Source organism: Entamoeba histolytica, genomic scaffold (assembly GCF_000208925.1).
Source record: "Entamoeba histolytica HM-1:IMSS scf_1104750517881 genomic scaffold, whole genome shotgun sequence".
Classification (NCBI taxonomy): domain Eukaryota; phylum Evosea; order Mastigamoebida; family Endamoebidae; genus Entamoeba; species Entamoeba histolytica.
Window position 1 is genome coordinate 1 of NW_001914919.1, and position 10,652 is coordinate 10,652.

Consider the following 10,652-nt stretch of genomic DNA (forward strand, 5'->3'; position numbering starts at 1 on the left):
TCTTATCTTTTTGATTTCTTGTTTTCTTGGGTGCTGCTTCTTCTATTGTTGGATTAGTTGCTCTTATTAATACTTGTGGTAATTCATTATTTTCATTTGGTTGTGTTTCAAAAATGTTTTGTTGTGTATTGTTCATGTTATTCTTGTTTGTTATTTCATGTTTTCTTTTCCTTTAAATATTATGTTGTATTATTCTTATTATTATCCTTTCTATTCTGTATTATATTCATCATTTAAAAACTCTTGTTTTATCATCATATATACGTCATTTGAAACTCATTATTCATTTGAAACATGACTACTTTAAAAGATATTCTTATTATACTTGCTGGTTATGAAATAGATCAACCATCATTAGAAGAAGCAATCAAATTACAAAAACAAATTGGAAATTTAATCCCATCAATTCATGAAGAACATCAGAAAAGATTAATAAAACATGCATATTGGAAAATTGTATGGATAATAAATACATTAGCACCATGGGATAATAAAAATTAATTGATTATTTTATTTGAAACTTTCATTTTATTATTAAATATTTATTAAAAGCATTTCTAATTGAATTTATTTCATCTTTCTTTCATTAAATTATGTTAAAATTAATTAAAACTTATTATTTACTTGTTGATCAAAATCCTTTCTCTCATCTCATTATATCAGTTAATTTTTTCACTTCTTTGATTTCACAATATGTTTTTTTTTCAACAATAAGCTGAACAATTCTATCCCCCCTTTTAGCTCTAAATATATCATTAATGTGGTTAACTAATATTACTTTTATTTCTCCTCTATAACCTTCGTCAATAACATCTGCTCCAATACAAATTCCATACATAAACATTAATGAGGAATGAAGTGTAACTCTTCCATAATGTTGGTGTGGAATTTGTACATCAATTCCTGTAAAAATTGAACATCTATCATGTGGATGAATAATATCGTCAATGCAATATAATTCAAAATCTAAGGATTGTTCAGTTCCTCTTGTAGGAATATTGCATCTTTATGTAATTTCTTAATAAATAATGTTTCTTCCATAAATATTATTTAATGAAAAATAAATTTTTAGAGATTGTTTAAAAAAGAATTTTAATTAAATACCAGAGGTGAACTTTAAAAGATTAGAGTTGATTTTTGGAGATGAGATTAAGAGATATGACACCAACAATTATTAGATACAAAGTATTAAATTAAATGAAATTTGAAACAATAATGTTTTATAAAAATATAATGTTTTATAAATAAAAATACGAAATAAATGTTATATAAAACGATTCCACACAATTTATCCTTAATGATTAATATAATTTATCACACTATTGTCAAATTGTACCATAGAAAAATAATATAAAAAGATAAAAATAAATAAAGTTATAATTCAATAAATTTAAAAATTAAATAAAATGAATAAAAATATTTAAGTAAAAAAATACAATATATTCAATTAATTTAATTCATTATTCAATTCACACTTATTTGATTGTAAATTAAATATTGTTTTTATTACTTCTCTTTATTTATTTTAATTCTATTTATTTGTTTTTAAATCTGTATTAATTGAATTGAATATTACATTATATTTGAATATATCTGTATATTTCTTCTTTTATTCATTTTCTATTTGTTATTCATGAAATAATGACATTTCTCTTATTTATTACAACTTTACATTTTGTTTTTTATATTCTTTATTATTATTTTTATTTTATGTTTTGTTTGTTTCTAAACATATTATTTCATCTAATTTATTTCTATTTATTCTATATTTTATTATTTATTTCTTGTTTCTCTCATTTCGTATTTGGTAATATTATTGTGTTGTAATTTAATTGAATTAAATTTATTTCATTTCATTATTATCATTTTATACATATTAGTTTATAAAATGTAATAAATGAAATTTCATGTATTATTGTATATTATTTATATATTTCATTATTCTTTTTTTATTCTTTCTTTATTTTGATGTTATTCTTTATTTTATTCATTTATATAAATTATTGAAATTCGTTATTTGTTATTGTTATTCTTCTTTATTCTTACATTATTGTTATTTTCTATCATTTCTTCTGTTTATTCATTTATCATCTTTTCTATTTTATTTTTTCTTTTTCAAATATTATATTGAATTGTTATTTTATTCTGCAATTCATGTATTTCATTTTGTCATTTTCTATTCTTTATTATTTCTTCTTTTTGTATTTGATATATTGTAATTAATGTATTGAATTAAATGAATAATTCTTATTGGCATTAATTTATTCCATATTTATTTATTGTTTAAATATAATTGTTGTGAATTTTATTATATCTTTGTAATTTCATTTTCAATTGTGAATTTTCTTTCATTTTATCTTCATAATTATTTCTTTATTGTCTTTTATATTCTCCATTTTCTTATTCTTTTATATTTCTCTTGTCTTTATATTCGTTATTCTATATTTATTTTATCTATTCATATGTCTTATAACTACTATTTATTATTATAATATTCATAACACATATAATTTTGATTAATTTAGGATTTTTCATTCATTGAAGGAATATCATGTTTATCTTCAAACTGACAAAATAAAAATAATCAAACACTAATCTGAATTTGAATTAATAAATTCAATGTAATATCTCTTTATTATTCTAACAATTTAACAATTAATTATAACATGATATTTATAAGGAATTGATATTATATAAAAATGAAATTATCAATTATTCTATTTTTAATTGACTTATTTTTATAATAACAAAAATAAAAAACAAATTTGTTAAAAGAAAAAATGACAAATCAAAAAACAATACTTTCTATTTAAGCAAATAAAGTATGTTTGTATTATGTTATGATTATTTGTACATCATAACACTGGTTTGTTTTTTCTTTAAATCTCCTCGTTATTCTCCATTGATTTATTTTGTCTTTATTATTTTATTAACTCATATTCTATGTGTTATTAAATTCCATTTTGATTTTATTCGTTTTCTTAGTACATTTCTTAATTATGTTATTGAACATATCTTACTTTAACCTCAAATGACTCTCTTCATCTTGTTGTCTATTCTCTTCTGTACAAAACAACCAATATCCCTTTGTTAACAATCAATCAACAATGATAAAATGTATCTAATAAGACTTTCTCTTCTTAATTCAAAATCGTCATACCTTAATTGACTTAACAAATGAGAACAACATTGTTCATCAAACTCAAAATGAAATCCCGTGATGAGAATTTTGCCTTTTCCATATCTTCTAGTATATCCACATGGTTTGCCATCTTCATACAACGCAAAATAAGTACCTTCTACTTTACTATTATTATCATCAAAATAACAACCTCCATTATAATAAATATACGCATATGTATTATTGTACTTTATCTTTACTATATGTGCACCTGACTCACTATTTGGTTGATATCCATCATACACTGGACCAATTGCATTTCCTTCATAAAATTTTAAGTAACGTTCTCCTTCAATGGGTAATTGTGAATTTGCATTGAACTTAATGTATGATGACGAAAAATATGCTCCAGCACATATCCCTAAGAACTTTCCGCCATTGAGAACAAACGACTTAATCAATTCAATTCCATCCATCTGAAGCTTGTCAAGATATGGCAAATCCTCACCTCCAGGAATGACTAACAAATCAGTATTTTCAACCCATTGACTCGTCTTAATTTCTGAAGAAGAAATTACAAAAACATTAGCACAAGGGAAAAAATGATGAAATAAATGAATTGTGTTATAAACACAAAGAGCAGATGTTCCAATGTCATTATACACTCTGATAGTAGTGATCATCAAATGAAATAATAAAACTGAAGATGATTAAACAATGATGGAATTAAAAATATGAAAAAATATATTTCAAAAAGAGTTTTCTCTTTATTTCAAATTCACTTTTCTGACTTTCTTTAAGCATTTTACCACACCATTCTATGTCTAATTCAAAATGAGGACCAGAAAGAATAACTTTTCCTTTACCAATAATGTCAAAGAATAATGCATTCATTCCATTTGGATATTTTGCAAGAAAATGACTCTCTTTGTATTGATTTAAATTGTCAACAAATGAACATCCTCCATTATAATAAAGTTCGACTTTTTCATTGTTTTGATAATAAATAGGAATTATGACAGCTCCTCGTTCAGAATATTCTTCAAATCCTTGATACATTGGTCCATGAGCAATCCCATTGAAGAGTTTTAATGTTCTTTCTTCACATAGTGTTAATTCATTTGCAACATCTTTATTAAATTCAATAAATGATGATGCAAAATATGCTCCTGCACAAATTCCAAGATACTTTCCACCATCATTAATAAATTCTTTTAATACTTCAACTCCTTTGCCATTGAGTTTTTTGTGAAATGGACGATCAGCACCACCTGGCATAACAAACAAATCAGTTTCATAAATCCATTTACCTTCAATTAACTCATTAGAATATATTTTTCTTATCTGAGCTTCTTGGTATTGAGAATGAAGCATTTTTATTGAGTAATAAACACAAACATCAATAGTCCCTTCATCAGCATAAATAACTATCGAATTTATTGTCATAAAAAGTCTTACTTCTTCTTCAATTAGTCTAAGTTCTTTTATATTGTGTCTTATTCCTGTTTGACTTTATAAATCTGCGAAAAATAATTCAATTTAAAACATCATGAAGAATTGAAAGTAACTTTTCTGCAATTTTGTGATGTGAATCAGATGTGAAATGAACACCATCTGCTCCAACACTCATTCCATCTAAATCAACAAATCCATCTATTATTTCTTGCTTTTTCCATATTTCAACAACAACTTTTAATTGATGAATAAAATTCAATGATTCTGCAATCACTGGATTTACTGTGGATTTCCAACTATCAAATGTACAATATTGAAGTGGTGGTGGAATTAAAATAATTATTTTTGTTTGTTTTTGTACTTTTTCGATGTATTGTTGTAATGCATCAATAACTTGTTGTGAAGTTGCTTTTGAAAGAATGTCATTAATACATAATGCAAGGATTAATACTTTGTTTGTTGAAAATGGATTGGAGGTAATCTTTAATAAGAATTGATCATAGTCTTTTAATCCATTAGTAATGCCAAATGGGATGTTTTCATATTTCAATGAACGAGCAGGTTTTCCATCAACAATACAATTGACTTTTGTAAATTCTTTTTTTAATTGTTCAATGACAATGTTAGAAAATCGGTCTTTGGAAGAATAACGTTTATAAGTCACAGCTTCAATTCCATAAAGATTTGAATCGCCATAAAAGAATATTGAAACTTCTTTATTCATCAATTAATTATTTTTATTAGTTTTAAAACTAACGTAAAAATAACAAATTTTTTATTTCTGACAATAACAAAATTTTACTTGAGGAAGTGATAAATACAATTCAATGTTAATAAACTCACTTTCTTTTGATCTTTTGCAATAGAAATTCTTTATAAAATCTTTTTGAATCATTTCTTCATTAATTTTACTTTCATTAAGAATCAAAGTATAGAATATACTTGGATTGTTATTTCAAACTCAAAATAATGAAGATAAAGTGAATCAAGACAAGATAGTAATTCTACATTATGAGTATTACAATTTTCAATGTGAAGTTGCTTAACATTAATACAATTTATTTCACTAAATGATATATGACTTTGTGATAAACCAAAACATGATACAGTTAAAGAAGTCAAAGAAGAAGGAAGTAAAGGTGAATATGAAATTAATCCCAATGTTTTTAAACTACAAAGATGTGAATAATATTGGATATTATGTTGTTTAAAGAATCATTTAATACTAATTGTGTAATTAATAATTTCATTGGTAAAGAATTAGAATAACATTGTAAAAATTCTAATGAAGTAGGATAAAATGATTCAACATCAACACTTTTAATGCTTTGTTTAAGTACAACACTTTTAATTGTGTTAATAAACAAAGACTACCACAAGTATTACATGACAATGACAAATATGTTAACATTCGATATAACATAATTGGAAATGATTTGTTTAAACACAAAGAAAGTCGAATTAATTGAGAACAATGAGAAATTTGAATAAAATCAGTAATTGTTAAAGCTGTTAAATTATTAGGAAGAGATAAATGTTGAATATATTTTCATTGAAGATGTAATTCTTTAAGAGAAGATATTTCATAGAAATATTTTGAATCTAAATGTGTTAAAGGAGTTGGTGGATTGAAACAAATTGAAGATGTTGTTGATTTGATTGATTTATGAATGTGAATGAACTAAAATCCATTTCAATTTTCTTGTTGATAAATCCATTTATTTTTATATGTTCAGGATAATACTGAAGTATTGTATCATTATTAAATCCTTTTTCTGTTATTTCAAATCCATCAACTAATCGTTTATTGTGAATAATACCATCATTAGAAATAGTACAATAACATTCTTTGTAACAAAATGTAATTCTTTTAAGGAGTTTCTTATTTTTAATGACTGACTCTAATATTTCTTGTTTATCAAATTCAATAATTACTTTTCTAATATTGAATTGATCAATGTGATTAATAAAGTTGATATCAACAAATCCTTCCATCATAACATAGACTCTTTCAAAACGATGATATTTATTTCTAATAAAATCATTAACTCTTATGTGTTTCTTAATATTAAGTGATAGACTTGTTAAAGAAGTAAATTCTGAAAGATCAAAAGAGTATTTAGGATTTTTTAATGTTAATGAAGCAATTCTTACTTTCTAATAATCATTTCTTAATATTGTAGATTTTAGATTAATAACAGAAGTCGAATCAATTTAATTTGTGAAGGAATTAAATGAAGAAATTGAATAGTTTGTTCTGTAAATCACACTGTTTCAAGATGAGGGAATAATTTCATTTCTTTTATAAACGATTTTTGGAGTTGAAAATTACATTCTTTAATATGAAAATATTCATTAACTTTCTCAACAGAATATGATGGATTGATATGTAACATTTGAAGTGAGTCTTTACATTTTTTATTTATTAATGTAAACAATTCACCTGTTTTTATGTTATTAAAATATAATACAATATTTGACAGATAAATCTCTTCAAGTTGTATCTTTTTTTAATCATTGTAAATGATTGATTGAAGTTTAATTTGTTAATTCCTTTTTTTGAAAAGAAATATATTGTTGACTTTTCATTTATATGTAATAATTTTAATCTTCGTTTTGTTTTGCTTATCTCTAATTCATGTGTGAGAGTAATCCTTCATCTCTTAACAACTTTCTTGAAATTAAATCAGCTAGTCGAATAGGCTCTGGGATTTTATGTAAACAACATTCTTTACAGATAATTACTGCTGTTGAAAGTGAAACTTTATTCCCACAACTAACAATGATTGGATTTATACTACCACCTCTACTTCTTATAACCTCACATAACACTTCTCCATTTGAAGTACTAACTGTAGTTGATTCACCTGGTTTGATTTGTGAAGTAATTATATTAATCTCCTTCTTTCCTATCCCATCAACACATAATACAGTCTACATTCTTACAACTATTCTGTGGATAAAACACAAAAAACACAAACCTTTGCAACACCAATTGATGGTATATCACAATAAACTCCAACATGAGTTTCAGAACCAAATCTTCGGGGATGATAATATCCATTTCCATCAACAAGCACAACTTGTGGATATAACTCAGGGTACTTTTCTTTACAATCGTTGAGTAGTTCATGATAAACTTCTACTTCTCTAAATCCAAGAAATCCTGAAATATAAGGAATTGTAATTATTTTACGACATGTTAATGTCAATAACTCTTTTCCAGAAGGATATTCACAAACAACTAAACAACCAATTGCAAGATTTGGGTGATTTGTTGAAAATGAAATATCCAATCCCTAATTATTAATAATTTATCATATCAATTAATAATGTTCTACTTATAAACAAACAAAATAAACAAACACCAACACGTAATAATGTATTTAATGTCCAATCATGTGAGTCTTCAAGTATTACATCTTTAGAATGTAAAATTTGATAATTTTCCCATTGTTTTTCCATTAATTATTGTTTTTAAGTTTAAATACACAAAAAATAAAATAACGAGAAAATAAAAGTCAATTTGTTGTGTTTTTGATTATCCATGGATGATTCAGACAGTCTACAGCTTTTAATCGTTTGTTAGGGTCAATAACAAGAAAACTGCGGATAAAGTCTTTGCAATCTTCTGACAAGTAAATAGGAAAATTATAATCTGAATGACATATTTTTTTAACAGTATATTCCTTGTTAGACGAATAGAATGGAACACTTCCAGTACATAATTCAAAAGTCAAAACACCAATAGCCCAATCATCAATAGAATATTCGTAACTTTTTCCTTCAACAAGCTCAGGAGACAAATACTCCAAAGTACCACAATAAGTTTTTCTTTTTGTCTTGGTTTGAACAGACAATCCAAAGTCAGCTAATTTGACTTGGTTATTATGATCTATCATGATATTTTCTGGTTTTAAATCACGATGAATACAATTTATTGAATGACAGTAAGCAATAGCTTCTGCAATTGGTTTCACATATCGAGCAGCCGTTCTTTCATCAAAACGACCAGCTTGTTGTAATAACCTAGACAATTCACCATTCTTACAATATTCAAGAACAAGGAACCACCTTTTGATATCTTCAAAAAATCCGAATAATTTGAGAATATTAGGATGGTTAAGTTGAGATTGAATGTCTACCTCTCTTTGTATTTGAATACCTATCCTAGACTCTTGTAATTTTGTTTTAAATATAATTTTTAATGCACAAACATAATTACTGTGTTGTTAATAATTATATTTAAAAACAAAAATAACACCAAACGCTCCTTTAAGTTTTGCAAGATAAACATTACCAAATGTACCATGACCAAGAGGTTTTCCAATATCAAAATCAGTTATTGAAAATTTTTTCTTTTCATTTGATTCTTTTTCTTCTTTAATTGGTTTAGTTAATTCATTTTTTGATTTAAGAGAATCAACTGACTTCTTATGTGTTATGTTTTTATTTATGCAATAACTCTTCCTCCTGTGAGCCTTGTTTGTTATAGAAAACATTATATATACATTTCCTAGATTCATATCTTTGAATTTTTATCAATTTTTTGTTTTAGAATCAACGTATTATTGCAAATAAAACAAGAGTAAAATCTTTTGTTAAAATAGTTTCATTATAGAATATACAGAACCATCTCTTAGTTTTAATTTCTTCTTAACGCTTCATCAGTTTTTATTTCTAAAATTATCTAAGAGTATTATACAATGACATATTAATAACAAAAATTTCCATTAGTAAAATTGTTTTATTAATTAATCAATTGGTTTTACTTCAGGTGGTCCATATGGATTTATTTGACTAATGTATGTCATAAACCATAGAATCCATGTACAAATACCAGCAACAACACATGCAGTAATTCCTAGTCTAGATTAAATGAATACAAATGTATAGTCTAATGAATAAACAAAAGAAACAAACGGCTTATCTTTCATTCTACATATAAACACCATTGAGCATGTAATGAGTGTACAAACAATATAAATACCTGTTCCAGCTGCTGCTGCAACCCAAGGACTAACCATCTATTTGATTATTTTCAGTGATTAAAGTCTTTTTTTTGTGAACTTCAAGTTTTTGTTTTTGACTTTTAGTTGTTATTTAATGATTACTATAATTTTCATTATAAATATGTAAAATATAATTTAGGTATAATAATTGAGTTATATAGGAAAAAATAGTAATGAAAGAAATGGAAAACAAATTTCAAAATATTTGTTACAAAAACATAAAAAATGAAAAACATAAAAAGAAATGAAAAACGAAGGAAAAAGAAAATGAAGAAGATTAAAATATCTCAAAAAAAGAAGAACTAAAAAATTCAATTCAAGTAAAATCAAAATGTCAAGTTGGCTTACTTCAATTAAGAAAACAGTTTATGGGTTAACTGATGCACAGGTATTTTTAAAAGATGCAACAAACAATGAACAATGGGGACCAACTACTAAACAATATCAACAAATTATTCAATATACATATCATTAGTTTGTTATTAAATTAAGAACATTAAACAAAAGTGTAATATAGTAATATAATATAGTCAAGAATGTCGTGAAATTATGGACTTTTTATATAAAAGATTATGTGAAGATGGTAAAAATTGGAGAGAAATTTATAAATCATTATTAGTCCTTGATAACATTTTAAAGAATGGTTCAGAAGAAGCAGTTAATATTGCATTAGGAAGAGTTGTTGAAGTTAAAACATTACAAAGTTTCCAAAAAATTGATGAAGATGGAAAAGATGTTGGAATTAATATTCGTGAACGATCTAAACAAATTGTTGAATTATTAACTGATAACGATTATCTTAAACAAGCAAGAATTACTGCTAAAAACCAAAAGAAAGATTATGGAGGAGTTGGAAATTATGGAGGAATCAGCTCATCTTCATATGGTAACTACTCAAGTAATACAACATCTTTTGGTAGTGATGATTTTAATTCGTTTAATAAACCTGCTTCTACATATGGAGGTTATCATGATGATCCACAACCTACTTCTACTACTTATTCTAATAATCCACAACCTACTTATGGAAGACCAGGAACATATAAAGATAATGTTGTTGAACA

The 10,652-nt window shown here is 24.8% G+C and overlaps 7 protein-coding genes and 1 pseudogene across 7 annotated transcripts in view; 1 reads left to right on the forward strand and 7 right to left on the reverse strand.

The window, feature by feature from the left end:
- Positions 1-646: 646 nt before the first annotated feature.
- EHI_104880 lies at positions 647-1,006 on the reverse strand (annotated as a pseudogene).
- A 2,084-nt stretch (positions 1,007-3,090) lies between these two features.
- Positions 3,091-3,804, reverse strand: EHI_104890 (uncharacterized protein; the record flags this gene model as incomplete). The annotated part of the gene is made up of 1 exon (XM_001913632.1): positions 3,091-3,804. The coding sequence occupies one exon, from the start codon at positions 3,802-3,804 to the stop codon at positions 3,091-3,093; it is 714 nt and encodes a 237-aa protein (XP_001913667.1).
- Positions 3,805-3,847: 43 nt separating this feature from the next.
- Positions 3,848-4,567, reverse strand: EHI_104900 (uncharacterized protein; the record flags this gene model as incomplete). The annotated part of the gene is made up of 1 exon (XM_001913633.1): positions 3,848-4,567. One exon carries the CDS (start codon positions 4,565-4,567, stop codon positions 3,848-3,850), a length of 720 nt encoding a protein of 239 aa, XP_001913668.1.
- Positions 4,568-4,655: 88 nt separating this feature from the next.
- On the reverse strand, positions 4,656-5,300 carry EHI_104910 (uncharacterized protein; the record flags this gene model as incomplete). Its single annotated transcript, XM_001913634.1, has 1 exon — positions 4,656-5,300. One exon carries the CDS (start codon positions 5,298-5,300, stop codon positions 4,656-4,658), a length of 645 nt encoding a protein of 214 aa, XP_001913669.1.
- An 887-nt stretch (positions 5,301-6,187) lies between these two features.
- EHI_104920 (uncharacterized protein) lies at positions 6,188-6,574 on the reverse strand (the record flags this gene model as incomplete). The annotated part of the gene is made up of 1 exon (XM_001913635.1): positions 6,188-6,574. The coding sequence occupies one exon, from the start codon at positions 6,572-6,574 to the stop codon at positions 6,188-6,190; it is 387 nt and encodes a 128-aa protein (XP_001913670.1).
- Positions 6,575-7,207: 633 nt separating this feature from the next.
- EHI_104930 (endonuclease V, putative) lies at positions 7,208-8,041 on the reverse strand (the record flags this gene model as incomplete). The annotated part of the gene is made up of 3 exons (XM_648860.1): positions 7,208-7,510; positions 7,558-7,875; positions 7,943-8,041. The coding sequence occupies 3 exons, from the start codon at positions 8,039-8,041 to the stop codon at positions 7,208-7,210; spliced, it is 720 nt and encodes a 239-aa protein (XP_653952.1).
- A 56-nt stretch (positions 8,042-8,097) lies between these two features.
- On the reverse strand, positions 8,098-9,102 carry EHI_104940 (serine/threonine- protein kinase Eg2-like, putative; the record flags this gene model as incomplete). The annotated part of the gene is made up of 2 exons (XM_648861.1): positions 8,098-8,800; positions 8,846-9,102. 2 exons carry the CDS (start codon positions 9,100-9,102, stop codon positions 8,098-8,100), a joined length of 960 nt encoding a protein of 319 aa, XP_653953.1.
- An 817-nt stretch (positions 9,103-9,919) lies between these two features.
- The window catches only part of EHI_104950 (epsin-2, putative), a gene marked incomplete at both ends in the record, with an annotated part of 881 nt that continues 148 nt past the window's right edge, over positions 9,920-10,652 (forward strand). Inside the window, 2 exons of the mRNA XM_001913636.1 lie at positions 9,920-10,062; positions 10,119-10,652. The exon at positions 10,119-10,652 is cut by the window's right edge and continues 148 nt beyond it. Coding sequence (XP_001913671.1) covers positions 9,920-10,062; positions 10,119-10,652 — 677 coding nt within the window. The remainder of the gene's footprint in view (positions 10,063-10,118) is intronic.